We start from the raw sequence: 17822 nt of genomic DNA, 5'->3' as shown, positions 1-17822 counted from the left end.
AATGTTCATGCCTCCAGAGAACTGGTTCTGAAGACAGAACAATCTAGACAAGTTACTAGATATTTCTTAAGAAAAGAGAATGTTCTGGAGCAGCTGAACAACAGTCTGCAGAGACTAAGCCCCCTGATATATAGGCGGACAATGTCACCTTCAATGTGGAGTTCCAGAACTTACCTGCTGGGGGATTCTGAGAAAAAGGATAAATTTGTTCTTCCGTTCTATACTGATGGGTTGACACATAAAAATAAGCATAATTTTATTTTGTGTTTCAGGGCCTTATATCAGCTCTCTATACTGTAGAAGCCATCTCACTTGGGAATAGGACAAGGTAGTTCATTGGAAGCCTCTGAAAGGAAGGAATCACTTTTAAAGTGATACGGAGGTTTCTTAAATCTTTCTCTTTAATATAAAATATATTAATGTGCATTAATTTGTTGATCTTTGATGTGAGTCTAAGGCCTTTTGAGTGTTGATTGAAATTCCTCATCATCTTTCCCACACAAACTTCATCCACTTTTCACAGTCTCCAGCAGAAGTCAGCCAACTGTGGCCCAGGGGCCAAATGTGGCCCACCACTTGTTCTTATAAATAAAGTTTTATTAGAACACAGCCTTGCACATTCATTTTGTCTATGGCTGTTTAAGTGCAACAAAGGCAACGTTGAACAGTTGAAGTAGAAACTACATGGCTGTGAAGCCTAAAATAGTCATTATCTGGCCCTTTACAGAAAAAGTTTGCCAACCTCTGATCTATACTATCAGTTTTGGTTTTGTTTAATGTAGAGGAAGAATTCCAAGATGCATCTGAAAGATTCTGAGTGCAGAATCTCTCCGGATTTCTGAGGGTTCTTTTTCTGCTAACATGCTACCGTCCTCTCACTCACAGCTAATCCAAAAAATTTTTGAGCCTTGTTTTCACAGAATGTTTCCAAAGCATTAACTTAGTTTTCAGAGAAACAGCTCTTTTTCTTATTGTACTCATTTTTCACCAGTTTACATAATATTCCACTAAATAATGTAATTACAATAACAAGTGCAGCTGGCAGAAGCAGGTCTGGGAATAAATACAACTGACTCTTGGCAAGCAGACACATTGACGAGTGAAGAGAAAGGTAAGTTTGCACAAAGCAGTCACTTCACAGGATGCACAGGCATCTGTCAATATGTTTTATAAAGGGACTGGATGGTGTGTGTTAATCTGGCAGGTTTGATAAGTGGAGGCCGATTAGGTAAGTTTTTTCCATCCATGTCCCTTTACAAAGCATCTCTCATTTCAGGAATTTACCAGTTTCCCATGTACCAGTTTGTCATGGTTATTTGACAAATGCTTATCTTCTCCACGAGTCTGTAAGGTTTAGGAGAATGGGAACAGGGCAGGTTTTGGTATACCATTCTGTCTCCACTCCTTGGCACAGTGATTGGCATATGGTCTGTGATCAAAAAACACTTCTCAAATAAATAACCGAATGGAAGCAGGCACTCTTACAATGTGCCAGCCTAAAACTGTAATACAAAGACCATGAATCTTGTGAGGTCATATCAAGGCGTAGGGGGCTAACATTTCCTTCCCTGTTGTCCTAAGATCCATTGAGGAAGGGCTGGGCTTTAGCAGGGTGGGGGGAAGAGAGGCAGGGGAAAGGTAGCTCTGATTCTGATAGGTCACTTGCCCAGGTGGTTGGGAAGTTCCATTTTCAGATACCCAGATGAAGGCAATGGGTTTAAGCCAAGAGGATCATTAGCAATTTGCCTTCTGCAATCCATACCACTCTTGTATCTAGCAGAAATGAGAAACTTGCTTCTAACTGGCAAATTAAATATTGATAATACAGATCTGCTCTACGTCTTTCACAAGGCTGGCACCATAATTTCAGTGTTTCTAAAACTTCAGTCATTTGCATTCCAGTGTCATGTTTTTGTCATAACTGCAGGCAATCTGTAACATTATGTAGTTAATATTTATCTTTAAAGCAACTCATTTTTAACCTAAATAGATGTACTTGCCAAGGAAACTTCGTGTTGCCACTGCAAACGGAAGACCAGTATCAGTAGTCAAAAGTTAATGGAAAAAAATTAATACCTAACATTATTAAGAACCTTTTCTATACCAGACACCATTCTAAGACACTAATGCACCTCATTTGCATTCATTATTTTAATCGTTGTTTGCTTGCACACACACATACACACACACAACTTATTAAATGCGTGCAGTTAACGTCTCCATTAAAAAGGGAGGAATTGGAGGCACAGAAGATTTAAGTAACGTGCACAAGTACTAAATTGCAGAGTCTAGGTTTTTATCTCAGTAGGCCTAGCTCCAGGCCCCTACTTCTTAACTACTATATTTTGCAAACAGTGTTTTCAAAGTCTAGATAGATGCTTTGGCTGCTGCAGGCTTTAAGCCTGAGGCACGCTCCATTTCTGTTAAAAAGAGAGCTTAGAAATTGGTAGAGACTTGTTAAAGACACTTTCATTTAAACTGAGAGTTTCTCATTGACATAAAAAGGATTGGGAGAGAATTGAAAAGGGAATAACTTTCTAAGTGATTCACCCTTTCCTATTGACTTGATGTTCACCACCTGCAGACTGTATCACACCGGCTAGGTGTCTTGCATTTTGGGAAACGCTGAGCTACAAGTGGGATATAGCACACCCATATTCCAGGATCCTTTGCTCAGCTCTGGTCTCCAAGTTTGGATAGTATAGTGGACATCCTTGGGGATATTTTCTTGCTGGCAATGGCTCTCTTTCTCTGATTATCCAGTCCTCCCCCAATAGTTGGCCCTGGGTGACTAGGTTTATTTGTACTGCTTCCCTTAACATAGCTGATTGGACCAGAGTGAGCAACTGACCCAGGGTTGGGCCCATCAGACTCCTTTTCCAGGGAATCTGTAATCAGGATTCATTAAGTTAGTCCCTCTTCCTGCGGGAATGAATGCAGCATAAATCTTAGGGGCTGGAAAGTGCCATGTGCATAAAGAAGGCAAAGAAAAGAGAGCCTTTAAAAAGCAAAACAGAACAAGATGGACACACAGGGATAAACAAAGAGAAAAGGTAGGAAAAAGCTGCCTGAGTTCCAACAGCTTTCAGATTCTAAGCTCTGGTCCTTGAGAGACCTGGTTGTGTGACTTTTCTGCTTAGGCTGGCCCAAATCTGTCTCTATCATTTGCTAACCAAGTGAGAGGCAGTTTTCTTCCGAAGACACCACCACGCCACCAGCTAAGGAAACTGCCCTCTGAATTATTTTTTAGTGTGTGGGTAGACCCTAGTTGTCTGTATTTTCTGGCCTGCCATTCCTAGCGGGAAGAGGGATGAGAAGCACTGGGGAGAGCGCCACATCAACGACCGAGAACACTGCTGATGATGAGGCATACGCTTTTCTGGGAACTACTTTATGGAAGTCATTTAATACAATCAACAATCCTCTGAGAAAGTCTCCCCATTTTGCACATAGGGGAACCCAAGCCTTGAGAGACCCAAACCTAAGCCCATAACCAGAGCTACTAGGCCACCCCTAGCCACTCCTCACACTACGGTGCCTCTTATGGTGCCCACCTGCCATGTTACTGATAAGGATTTCGGTCCACAGACCGATTCTGACACACCTGGGGGCCAAGCCTTTGCCTGCTTGGTAGTGCTCTGACAAAGTTTGTGAAACAGCCCCCAAATCCAACATCTGATAGCCACAGCACACAAGATCCCTTTGTAACAAAATATTTTATATGAATGCAAATAAAAGTGATCATTTGATCTCTTGCCCCATGACCATACAATCTTTCCAGTTGGGAGATTGATGAGGGAGACAGACAGGTACTCAGGTCATGTGATTTCTCTCTTAGTTGTTTATTTGTCCATTTGTTGGTTTCAGGTGCCGGACAGGTAAATGTTGATGGTGGGTTATGCTAACTGCACAGCTGGCACTGTTGGCAGCAACCCTGGGACAAGCTGGTAAATGCAGCCCATAGTGTCAGGAGCACTTCTAACGTACAGATTTCATGGTGAGCTCTTGTGGACCACCTCCCCAAGGGAATCTAGCAACATTTTGAAATATAAGCTAGGAGAAGGCTTAGCCTATTCTAGACTGACAAAATTTAGGATGGAGGAATGAACAGGTTTTCCATTCTGTCGTTTGCTCATTGGCAACATGAGTAATTCCAATAGTCTTCTGAGAAGGGTGAGTCATCATTAGGAGTGACTGGCTGGTGCCCTTCTCTTGGGACGAGTGGGGGCCAGAAAGCTCATGGACGGTGGTATCTCTGGGGCTGAGCCATGTCCTAGAGTGAAGTCTTCTGTCTGCTGCTGACACCTGATGCTAAGAGAAAATTAGCAAAAATGGCATCTAGGATGGTTCCAAAGAACATATGGCAAAATACAAAGAGCATGCCAAGCTGGATAGAAAAGTCGGTTAGGATGGGGAGAGGTGATCCCTGAGAAACGAAGTGGGCAGAGAAAGCATCTATTTCAGATTCCACCAGCCAGAGTTGAGGTACTTGCTGAGGCAGTATATGTAGTTCCTGCAGTCTTATATGCGGATGAAAGGGAGCAATTAAAGGAGTTGACAGGAAACCAACACCATGAGTGACACAAAGGACCCATGTGGATTCCTTTCATGGCTGACTCTACTGGGAAACTCCACCAAAGACATTCTCCTTTTCCTCCTGTTTAAGCAAATCCTATTTTCTTGCAGTGACCATGTACCTGTCCCTGGGGATGGATCATGATTGCTGTGGCCAATAACTAAGATCCCAGGTCACTCTGGTAGTGATTGGTGTAGAGATTGGTCAATGAGATGAAAGAGAATGTCTGCAGAGAAGGCTTCTGGGAATGATTTTCCTCCAATCAAACGCAAAAGCTCTGAGAAAAATGCTCCTCTTCCCTTTCCCTCCTGATTAGCATGTTGTCTTGAGAACAAGTGATGCTTCTTCTTCCTCTTGGAAGAAGGAAAGAAAGGCCAAGACAGGCACAAAGATTCCAAACCACTGCCTGATACCCCAAACCCACTGAATCAACCCTGAAACTAGGAGGTGATCAAATATTTTTAGCTTTTAAATAATGCTTAGCTTTCCTATAACTTGTAGACAGTAACATTCTAACTGAAAAAAAAAAACTGATATAATTTTCAAAGTGTTTCTCAGGGTGTGTTCTGCATCCCCAAACGTTCTGTGATCAAATGAGTTTGCAAAAAATTGTGTATTACTGCCATCTCTCTGTTTTTCACTTTTGTGTATTAAAGGCTCTGAGAAGTACTGCAATTAAATAAGTTTGACTTTCTTTAACATTGCATTTCCTAAAATGAACTAGGCAGAGAATATTTTTAAGACTTTGTAATATCTTTTAGAATAAGTACCTCACAGAGTCCATTTTGGAAAAATTAATTTAGAATTTGTGAGAAAAAGAAGGAGAGTAGAGGAGAGGGTTTTGGATGCGCCAAGCCCTACACGTGTCCACACGCTTTTGTAACATGGATGAGCAGCTCTTTCTGCATTATCTGCTGTTTCCAGGAGGCCAAGAAACAGGGGTACATTGTATAGCCATCCACTTGTCTCCCTGAAATCTGACAACGTAACAGAATGTGAGGGAATATAAACTTGGCAACATGGTCGTGGTCCAATCATCCTGGAGAACAAATCTGGAAATGCAGTCTGCTGTATTTAAAACATGTTTTAAGAAGTGTGGTTGGCAGGCGGACACTCTTCAACGATGTTGGTAAGTAAACAGCTATCTATTTTTCTCCCACTGTCTCTTTTTCTAAGAAAAAAAAAAATAGTGCATTTCATTGAAATAGCCAGGTATTTCAGATGAGAACCGGGTTTCTTTGGGAACCCCCAAAAACTATGTCTCCCTAAAAAAAAAAAAAAGCCATCACCTTCATCAAGGAAGTTTTCTTTTCAGGTAGTAGGAGGGCAGAGAATAAACACAAGACAGGAATAAAAGGAGGGGAGGGACCGGGTAGGGAGGAAAAGAAAGAGAAAGAAAACAGAAAAGGAGAAGATGGTGAAAATATCCATAGGTGAGACACAGCTGTCAAAGATAAGCCAGAGTCTAATAATGTTAGGTGTCTCCCAGGAGGGAACTGGATGCCTAAGATTCAAATAGGAAGGGGAATCTTCACTGCATTCCCCTGGGCATCATTTAAATTTCGAACCACATAAATGTGTATTCCATCGATTGAAATGTATCTATCGATTCAAAACATAAATTACTTTAAAATGTAAAAACAGGCTACAACAGCAACAACAAAGCTACAGTCCATGATATTAGGGATGGTCTTATACGGACTATTGAAGCCCCACGTTAAACTATATGACCCATCGTATCAAATCACGTTAAACTATATGACCTATTGTATCAAATCACAGCTTGAATTTACTTAACAGAGGGGGGGGGGGGGTCCATTCTCGCTCCTAAACCACACCCCTGTTGACAGTGTCCCCATCAGTGTGAAATAATAAACCCCTCAGACTGCACACAAGCACTTCATTACCTCCCGTGTCCTTAATTTGCCAGGCAAGTCTCATTTGCCGAAGAGATTTCAATTTTATCTTAATTCTGAGGAATGTATTAGGGCCTTCTGGAGACAAGCAGCACACATTCCTCTTTACCTAGCTCTGACCTAGTTCTGGCCACATCGTCCCCATCCAAACAGGAAGAGAAATCTGAAGTTGCAATACATTATTTACTAGGATGAACCAGTAATTCAGACCAAGGGAAAAGCAATAAGAGACCTCAGGAAAGCTTAAAACATCTTGAAGGCTATTTCATGAAGGAGTCACAACTAATGCAGGCACAGGTACTTAGGAGTGAAGCGGGGAGAGATGAGAGAGGGCCGTGCTGGGATACCACATACAGTACATATGCATAAAAGAAGAAGGAAGCCTCAACCCACTAGTTCTCGGTTCGCACAACTAGATTTTGTTGTTTGTTTTACATAAGGATTTAACACACCTGATGTCAAAAGCCATTGGAAAATGGAAATAATCTGCAAATCACTGTCATCTCGAGACTGGCATGAAGGCTCTGAAAAGTTTGCATAAATGATATTAGAAACGTTTAATAAACTATGCGGATGTATTAAATCTCTTTGAGCACAAGGGTCCCTCAACCCCAAACCTGACTGTTATGATTTTAAAAGTAGCAGAATCCTTTAGTTTTTTATAACAACATGGAGACACGACTATAAGGCACCCTGTCCGGTAAAAATTGCCAATTTCCATCAGTGACATTAAAGGCAGGCCAGTTATGACTTCACATTTATCCATCCAAAACATGATGCTTTTTAAAAAAAATACAAATGGCGGCGGCGACCGGGAGGCAATCCAGATATTTCTTAAAATACCATATCCATGACAAGAAGGATCTCAACCAACCGTGACACCTTCACAGCAGAATGAAGCCACCAAGCTGCAGTTATAAGCAAACGGTTCTCTCCTCATCTAGGCAACACTGTTTACATCTAATGTACTTCAGCACTGAGAGAGTTTTGTTTTTAGGAAGGTAAATAACACGTGAGGTTTAAAATTCTGTCTCCTTCCCCTAGATACACAAACGCCACTAAAACTAAGAGGTCTGTGAAGGACTCAAATTTTCCTAGAAAATGCCCTTGACTTACTAGTGGATCACCCAACCCAGTTAACAGCAAGAGAGCACTTGAGCCACTCAGCAAAGAGACTGGTACTCACATTAAAAAAGCAGCAAGGCATCCTTCTCACCTTTGTTATTACTTAGACCTCGTGTCGTACATAAAAAGAGTACAATGATGTCAAACAAATTCCAGAAGAGAAGTATTTATTGCTGAATCTAAATCAAAAAATCCATATCTACTATAATGGCACTTCAAAAGAAAATATACTGTATTTACCAGCTCAATCAATACTAAATTAGCTGGGATAAATATTTTCAACTCAACCAGTCTTAAGATGAAGCCCGCTATTTAGAACCCTGCGTCTGGGGAGAGACAGGGAAATTTTTGCTTATCACACAGAAATGAGAACCAGGAAGTATTTTACAAGCAGACACACCTACCCTTAGCTGCTCTCTTTCACAATTCATCTGTTGTCTTGAAACCTACAAAGAAAAGAAAAAGAGGTGGGGGAAGTCAGAAGGTTCTGCATGAAAACAGCATGAAAGAAAATGGAAAATTACTTCTAATCACTTGGCTCAAAGCAGACCCAGAACTAATTAATTATGTATTTAATTTTTTCTTTAGGTCCAAACAGCCTCCGCTTCTCTTGGAGTTTCAACTGTGTGATCTAGAAACAACTAAGATGAGCCAGAGTCTGGAAAGTGGGTGAGGAGAGGGATGCAGTAGAGGGTGTGGGAGGTAAAAGCTGCCCAGGGGGAAGGCTTCCCTCTTGCCCTGTCTAACAGGTGCAGGCATTCTTCCCAGAAGGCCCACTCAAAATAGTTAAGAATAAGCACTGGACATTACACAGCATCTTCGCCGATGCTGGCGTCCAACAGTATCACCTACACGCCTTGGCAAATGCGTTGCATTGTATGGTCCAGTTCTAATCAGATAGCAGTATGTCTCCATAGGACTGTGCTGGGGACAATTCTCAGGTCAGTGCTTACATCACAGAAAGAAACTCTGATCAAGTTGTGATATCTCCCACAAGCTCAAAAAGAAAAATAGATTAGTGATACTTATGCCATGCATTGATTATCCTTGCCCTATCAAAATGTGCTTCTTAAAATCAAGGATGAGTCTTTAGAATGACCATATAATTTACTGTCCGAACAGGAAAAAAAAATACGTGAGTTAAAGGAGTGGGTGGGATAGTAGGAATGATTACACCGGGCACAGCAGATGCAAAGTGGGAGTGACAAGGCAAACTGGGACCTGTGGTCACTCTACCTCCACAAGGACTAGCTGACTCCACCTTCAACTCAAACAGCTAAGCCAAAATGAAATTTAGGTCTGCATTCACAACTTATTCTGTGTATTTCTAGCATTTTTTTCACCAATGAGGTAACCCCTGACTCCTAGCACCTGACAATATATTGCGAGTTTTTGAAACTTACACTAAAGGAGAAGGCTGAGGAACTGACTTTTGATGTATATTTTATGTATTTTATACTGAAGGTTTCTTTTTTACTTTCTCTAAAACAAAAATAGGTATCATTATTTAGGATACAACGGAGCCCCAAATCTATAAATCAGTGCTTTGCTGTGCCCTTTAATCCAGAAATATCACCTCTAAGAATAGCTCTTAAGAAAAGAAACAGAGTTAAACACAAACGTTTATTTATGTGTCAATTAACTGCAGCATTACTTATTTAAAAACTATAAATATTACAATGTATAATAATAGAAAAATTAGAATTATAGTACATTGATTGGATGGCAAAATGTGCAGCATTCAGAACCATTGTCTTGAAAAACAGAAATGGGAAATGCTTAAAAGGCACTATTTAGTCTCTAATAAAAGTAACTACAAAAGTGCACAAATGTTATGATTCTGATTTTGTGTTAAAAATACAGTGAAATTGGGGCTTCCCTGGTGGCGCAGTGGTTGAGACTCTGCCTGCTAATGCAGGAGACACGGGTTCGTGCCCTGGTCTGGGAAGATCCCACATGCCGTGGAGCAACTAGGCCCGTGAGCCACAACTACTGAGCCTGCGCGTCTGGAGCCTGTGCTCTGCAACAAGAGAGGCCGCGATAGTGAGAGGCCCACGCATCACGATGAAGAGTGGGCCCCGCTTGCCACAACTAGAGAAAGCCCTCGCACAGAAACGAAGACCCAGCACGGCCCAAAATAAATAAATAAATTTAAAAAAATATATACAGTGAAATTGATCATTAAAGAAAAGGAAGAAAGATAAAAGAAAAGCAAGAGGAAAGGACTGGGAGGAGATATTCCAAAATATTAAAAAGGAAATGGGTACAATTCTATATATATACAAAACACACACACACACACACACTTGGAAGTGAGTTATACACTTCAAATAGGTGGCTTTATGGTATGTGAAGTGTATATGGTACGTAGAGTTTATATCTCCATAAACTGTTAAAAAAATAAAGTGGGGATGGGCTTCCGGGAAGATGGCGGAAGAAGCGGAGATCACCTTCCTCCCCACAGATACACCAGAAATACATCTACACGTGGAACAACTCCTACAGAACACCTACTGAACGCTGGCAGAACACCTCAGACCTCCCAAAAGGCAAGAAACCCCCCCCCCCAAGTACCTGGGTAGGGCAAAAGAAAAAAGAATAAACAGAGACAAAAGGATACGGACAGGACCTGCACCAGTGGGAGGCAGCTGTGAAGGAGGAAAAGTTTCCACACACTAGGAAGCCCCTTCGCGGGCGGAGACTGCGGGTGGCAGAGGTGGGGAGCTTCGGAGCCACAGAGGAGAGCGCGGCAACAGGGGTGCGGAGGGCAAAGCGGAGAGATTCCCGCACAGAGAATCAGGGCCGACCGGCACTCACCAGGCCGAGAGGCTTGCCTGCTCACACGCCAGGGCGGGCGGGGCTGGGAGCTGAGGCTCGGGCTTCTGTCGTAGCGCAGGGAGAGGGCTGGGGTTGGCGGCATGAACACAGCCCTCAGGGGGTTGGTGAGCCACGGCTGGCCGGGAAGGAGTCCGGGAAAAGGTCTAGAGCTGCTGAAGAGGCAAGAGACTTTTTCTTCCCTCTTTGTTTCCTGGTGTGCGAGGAGAGGGGATTAAGAGCGCTGCTTAAAAGGAGCTCCAGAGACGGGCGCAAGCCGCGGCTAAAAGCGCAGGCCCCAGAGACGGGCATGAAATGCTAACGCTGCTGCTGCCGCCACCAAGAAGCCTGTGTGCGAGCACAGGTCACTATCCACACACCGCCCTTCCGAGGAGCCTGTACAGCATGCCACTGCCGGGGTCCCGGGATCCAGGGACAAGTCCCCCGGGGGAACGCACGCCGCGCCTCGGACTGGTGCAACGTCACGCGGCGCGCCTCAGGCTGGTGCAACGTCACGCGGCGCGCCTCAGACTGGTGCAACGTCACGCCGGCCTTGGCCGCCGCAGGCCCGCCCCGCACTGCGTGCCCCTCCCTCCCCGCAGCCTGAGTGAGTCAGAGCCCTCGAATCAGCGGCTCCTTTATAAAGACCTGTGTGCAGAAAATTATAAGACACTGATGAAAGACACTAAAGGTGATACAAATAGTTGGAGAGATACACCATGTTCTTGGATTGGAAGAATCAACATTGTGAAAATGACTCTACTACCCAAAGCAATCTACAGATTCAATGCAATCCCTATCAAAATACCACTGGCATTTTTCACAGAACTAGAACAAAAAATTTCACAATTCGTATGGAAACACAAAAGACCCCGAATAGCCAAAGCAATCTTGAGAACGAAAAATGGAGCGGGAGGAATCAGGCTCCCTGACTTCAGACTATACTACAAAGCTACAGTAATCAAGACAGTATGATACTGGCACAAAAACAGAAAGATAGATCAATGGAACAGGATAGAAAGCCCAGAGATAAACCCACGCATATATTGTCACCTTTATCTTTGATAAAGGAGGCAGGAATGTACAGTGTAGAAAGGAGGGCCTCTTCAATAAGTGGTGCTGGGAAAACTGGACAGGAACATATAAAAGTATGAGATTAGATCACTCCCTAACACCATACACAAAAATAAGCTCAAAATGGATTAAAGACCTAAATGTAAGGCCAGAAACTATCAAACTCTTAGAGGAAAACATAGGCAGAACACTCTATGACATAAATCACAGCAAGATCCTTTTTGACCCACCTCCTAGAGAAATGGAAATAAAAACAAAAATAAACAAATGGGACCTAATGAAACTTCAAAGCTTTTGCACAGCAAAGGAAACCATAAACAAGACCAAAAGACAACCCTCAGAATGGGAGAAAATATTTGCAAATGAAGCAACTGACAAAGGATTAATCTCCAAAATTTACAAGCAGCTCATGCAGCTCAATAACAAAAAAACAAACAACCCAATCCAAAAATGGGCAGAAGACCTAAATAGACATTTCTCCAAAGAAGATATACAGACTGCCAACAAACACATGAAAGAATGCTCAACATCACTAATCATTAGAGAAATGCAAATCAAAACTACAATGAGCTATCATCTTATACCAGTCAGAATGGCCATCATCATAAAATATAGAAACAATAAATGCTGGAGAGGGTGTGGAGAAAAGGGAACCCTCTTGCACTGTTGGTGGGAATGTAAATTGATACAGCCACTGTGGAGAACAGTATGGAGGTTCCTTAAAATACTACAAATAGAACTACCATATGACCCAGCAATCCCACTACTGGGCATATACCCTGAGAAAACCATAATTCAAAAAGAGTCACGTACCAAAATGTTCATTGAAGCTCTGTTTACAATAGCCCGGAGGTGGAAACAACCTAAGTGTCCATCATCGGATGAATGGATAAAGAAGATGTGGCACATATATACAATGGAATATTACCCAGCCATAAAAAGAAACGAAATTGAGCTATTTTTAATGAGGTGGATAGACCTAGAGTCTGTCATACAGAGTGAAGTAAGTCAGAAAGAGAGAGACAAATAACGTATGCTAACACATATATATGGAATTTAAGGGGAAAAAATGTCATGAAGAACCTAGGGGTAAGACAGGAATAAAGACACAGACCTACTGGAGAACGGACTTGAGGATATGGGGAGGGGGAAGGGTGAGCTGTGACAAAGCGAGAGAGAGTCATGGACATATATACACTACCAAACGTAAGGTAGATAGCTAGTGGGAAGCAGCCGCATAGCACAGGGAGATCAGCTCGGAGCTTTGTGACTGCCTGGAGGGGTGAGATAGGGAGGGTGGAAGGGAGGGAGACGCAAGAGGGAAGAGATATGGGAACATATGTATATGTATAACTGATTCACTTTGTTATAAAGCAGAAACTAACACACCATTGTAAAGCAATTATACCCCAATAAAGATGTAAAAATAAATAAAAAATAAAGTGGGGCAAATCCATAGAGACAGAAAGCAGTTCAGTGGTTGCGAGGGGATTTGGGGAAGGGCCAAAGGGGAGTGAGTGAGTGCTTTGTGGGTTTGGCGTTTTCAGATTTGGGGTGACAAGAAAGTTCTGGAACTAGACAGTGACAGTTGCACAATATTGTGCATGTATTTAATGCCCTTACTCTGTACACTCAAGTGGCTAAAATGGGAACTTTATAGTCAGGTAAACCAGGCGGGTGACGAGGTCCTGGTTCCAGGTAAGATGGAGTAAGCATACTTCACTCTGTCTCCCCCACGCAGTGCAACTATAAAATCTAGATAAGAAGGAAATCTTGCCATTTGCAACACAGTGGATGGACCTTGTGAGTAGTATGCCATATGAAATAATTCAGGCAGAGAAAGACAAATACTGTATGATTTCACTTATATATGGTATCTAAAAAACAAAACAAAAAAGGAAACAAAACAAAGCTCATAGATACAGAGAATATATTGGTGGTTATCAGAGGGGAACTGGATTGGGGGGGTAGAAAAAATGGGTGAAGTGGGGTAAATTGTAATGTGACAGATGGTAACTAGATACATTATGTTGATTATTTTGTAGTGTATACAATAATCAAATAACTATGTTTTACACCTGAAACTAATATAATGTTGTTCACCAATTTACCTCAATAAAAAGTAAAATGTTGAAAAAAAAATCTAGATAGAATGCATGACACAACTATGTAGGGTCTCTGAAAATTAAATAGTAGCAGGTGGAGCAGAGAAGCAGACCAGAATACTGGATAAGCGGTGAGTTCCTCCCCCTTCTCTCATCAGTATCCCCTGGCATGGATTCACAGCAGCCTAGAGCCCAGAACTGGGCACCCACACACAGACACAGAGAGACGCCCAACAGCCTGAGGGTGGGAAACCTCCTCTATGATCTGAGAAGCTGTGGTCCCAGGAGATGGGGCAACCCTCTGTTAAATTTTTTATTTCCTCTTGCTGCTTGGCCCCAAATTGTAGGCTCAGTAGCAGAAACACATGAACAGGGTTAAAAAGCACCAGTTTTCTGGCTGGTGGACCCAAAAGGGAGCCCTAGGAAACCAAATCCAAAACAAAACAAAAACTTTGAGATTTCTAGAGAGGAAAGAGTTTGGGAAAATGACTTCATGCACTACTTTCATGAACTCTGGACACACCCCTGAACTTAGATGTGTGTGCATGTGACCCTAAATAGATACCATAGACTTTGAGAACTGAACTGAATAGACTACTGCTCAGGTTCCAGACTGGCCACTGGGATGCACACACATGAGATCCAAAGCAAAGGCTCTGAAAGCAGAACTGATATTGGAAACAAAACCATAGAAGGAAGGTAGAAACTTTCAGCCTAAATCCAACTGGGCTGATTGCCTGGTAAAGCAAAAGTATCAACCATTTCCATAGGATTTAAGCAAGACCCAGAGGGGCTTCCCTGGTGGTCCAGTGGTTAAGACTCCATGCTCCCAATGCAGGGGGCCAGGGTTCCCCATGCCACACCTAAAAGATCCCACGTGCCGCAATTAAGACCGGTACAGCCAAATAAATAAATAAATATTTTTTTTAAAAAAACAAGACCCAGAATCTCATAACATAATATTCAACATACCCAGGGTGCAACCAAAATTACTCGGCATAGAAACAGGAAAATCTAAACTTACATGGGGAAAGACAGTCACAGACACCAACACTGAGATGACAAGGATGCTGGAATTATCAAATACAGATTTTAAGTAGCTATTATAAAAATGCTCCAACAAGTAAGGGAAGAAACAGTTAAAACTAATTTAAAAAATAGACAGTACTGGCAAAGAGATAGAAGACATAAAGAGGAACCAAATGTAAATTTTAGAACTGTAAAAATCAATAACCCAAATTTAAAAAAAAATAAAATTGCTGAAAAAGTTTAAATGTAGAATAGAGACAGCAGGAGGGCACTCAATGAATTTGAGTACATATCAGTAAAAAGTATCCAAAATAAACAAAGAGGGAAAAAAAAGAAACTCAAGGACTTATAACAACAGCAGAAAGTATAACATTCATGTCACTGGAATTCTAGAATAAAGATAAATTCTAGAATAAAGAAATCTAGAATAAAGTTCACTGCAGATAATTATTGGAGGAAATCATGGCTGAAAACTCCCCACATTTGGCAAAAGATATAAACCCACAAATTCAACAAGTTCAGCAAACCCTAAGGAGGTAAACCCAAAGAAACTCACATCCAGATATAATCTGGGGGAGGGGGGTGCTTTGGAAACAGAGACAAATGATGCAATATTATAAGAGAGTAAAAAAACGATTTAAATAACTGTGCATTTCTCACTTAAATAAACAAAAACCAGGGAGTCAGGAAGGAGGTGGCACACAATTTTTTTAAAAATTGGGGTAGAGTTGCTTTACAATGTTGTGTTAGTTGCTGCTGTACAGCAAAGTAAATCAGCTATATGCTGGATAGCAGAAGGAACTCTACACACGATTTTTAAGTGCTAAATTCAACCCAGAATTCTAATTCCAATGAAAATATCCTTTAGAAATGAAGATGAAATATTAAGGAAACTAAGAAAATTCTTTGCCAACAGAACTACTCTGAAATAATTGCTATAAGAATTGCCAGGCAAAGGGAATATAATGCCAGAAAGAAACTTGGAACATCAAGGATAAAGGAAGAGCAAAGGAAATGGTAAATATATGGGTAAATATGAATATAATAGACTAGTGTACCCCTTTGAGTTCTTTCAAATATGTTTAATGGTTGAAAACAAATTACAAAATTGTCTAACTCGGTTTTAAATGTATGTATATGCAACACGCAAGATAAACACAGCGTAAAGAGAGGAGGGTAAGGGACATATATGGCAATAAGGTTTCCACACCCCAATTGTAATGGTAAAAATTGATTCTAGGTAGACTGAGAGAATATATGTAATATAATCCATAGAGTAACCACTTAAAAAATTAATACTACAAAAACGGATATACCCCAAGACAGATGATGTTAGAATAATTGGATGTCTCTATGCAAAACAAAAACAAACAAGCAAAACACCTTGATCTAAACCTCACACTTTACACAAAAATTAACTCAAAACGGACCACATATCTACATGTAAAACATAAAACTGAATGGGAGATGCAATTAAAGAGGGATGGCAATACTTTTTCCTGCACAGCATCCATATTCTAGTAACATTGTCCATATTCTACTAACAATATCCAGCTTCTCCTTTGGGGCCATGTTCCTGCCCAATGCCATCAATTCTTTGTGAATTGGATGTCAACTCTACCATACTCTACTGCTGCATAATAGAACCTACACCTGCCATTACCTCTTTGTTTAGAAATCAACTCTGTAACACCCACATCTTCTGGGTAAGGTGGCAGGTGCCCTCCTCTTCTTTCCCTAGAGGTCATCAAGTGCAAATAGCCAGTTATGCAAGATGGGCTGAGTCCTATCACGGGACTGTGGTCGTCACACCACAATCCAAGCAGGATGTAATGATGCTCTGAAGGCTAAGTTATTGCTAGACCTAATGAGGTTCTTAAAAAGATTCCCCATCACCATTATGGGAGAGGTTCAGAAGAGGCACCTGTAACTCCTCGTCATCTGTTATGAAGAAAGACTCTTCCTATGTACTCTTTAAAAGCCAGCCTTGAAAAATATCTTAAATGTACACTTTACTAAATGCCATTTCATTTGGAAACTAGCATGTGATATTTTTTTTTTCTCCCATGGCACTAATGCACAAAACCAATATATTTTATAGCCTAAATGAAAAAAAAAAAGGGACAGTGGGAAGTCTGATGCTGCTCCTTTAAGATGCTTCCAGAGAATCAAATACCACTCTCGATAGGGCTGCCAAGTAAGCACTTATGAAAGGTTAGACACTGAAGCAATAATCTCCAGCATGAGGCCCTTTGCTCTCCTAGTTGAACGAGATGTTTAATAGCAGGGATTCATCTTCCCCCATCTCCTATCTTCATCTAGTCAACAGGGCCACAGAATCTTTCTCAGACTCAGCCTTTTTCATCTTCTCCTGACTTTGAGCTCTCTCTTATCAGTTCTTTCTGTTTTATCCTGACCTTATTACAAGTATTTCCCCTCCCACACATCAGACTGGATCTTCAAGTGAAAGAACTGTGTCTTATTCAGCTTTCTTTTTCTAGAGAGTAGGATAATGTTTGGAATCCATTTATGTGTTTTCCCATCCACCATTTGTCCCTCCATATATTCAACAAATATATACATACACACACACACACACACACACACACACACACATATATATATCACCATCTGGATGTCAGACATTGTTCTAGGCACTGAGGATACGATAGCAAAGAATACTTCCAAAACTCGTTGTGTAAGCAGGAAAAATGATGAGTTAATTGACGATTACAATATAGAGAACATTTGCTACAGTGAAAGTAAAAGATGTGCTAAGGGCACATAGAAGGGACAACAACCTTGTCTTAGAGAGTTGAAAAAAGATGTTAGTAGTTTTTGTTTGTTTTTTTAGAAAATGTATCCAGAAAAAGAATGAAAAAAAATATTTCAAGGAGAGAGGGAAATGTGTGAAAATCCCAGTGGGATTATACAAGTGCAAGTAATTCAATGTGGTGGAAGAAAAAAGAGCAAGAGGAAACTGGCAAGAGATTAACTTGAATTGGGAAAAGTAGGAGTCAGAGAAATAAGAAGACACACAACAAATGAATGGATAAATAGATATGTATGTTGTCTTGTTTGTAATAAAAGAACGTTGGAAATTCCAGTTCTCAGGACAGCTGTGAATTATCCAGAAGAGCACCAAAGAAGTCTAACAGCATAGAACACAGTAAATCAAATCAA

At 41.3% G+C, this 17822-nt stretch overlaps 1 protein-coding gene across 1 annotated transcript in view; it reads right to left on the bottom strand.

The window, feature by feature from the left end:
* The window catches only part of LOC112409399 (RNA binding protein fox-1 homolog 1), a 1082427-nt gene that overhangs the window by 606892 nt on the left and 457713 nt on the right, over window positions 1–17822 (bottom strand). The window contains exon 3 of the mRNA XM_024759497.1: window positions 8022–8063. Within this exon, the coding sequence (XP_024615265.1) occupies window positions 8022–8063 (42 nt within the window). The remainder of the gene's footprint in view (window positions 1–8021; window positions 8064–17822) is intronic.

Source organism: Neophocaena asiaeorientalis, unplaced genomic scaffold, assembly GCF_003031525.2.
Source record: "Neophocaena asiaeorientalis asiaeorientalis breed wild unplaced genomic scaffold, Neophocaena_asiaeorientalis_V1.1 scaffold254, whole genome shotgun sequence".
In the NCBI taxonomy this organism is placed as follows: Eukaryota; Metazoa; Chordata; class Mammalia; order Artiodactyla; family Phocoenidae; genus Neophocaena; species Neophocaena asiaeorientalis.
The sequence above is the reverse complement of the archived record's forward strand: the minus strand, read 5'-3'. Positions and strand labels throughout refer to the sequence as shown.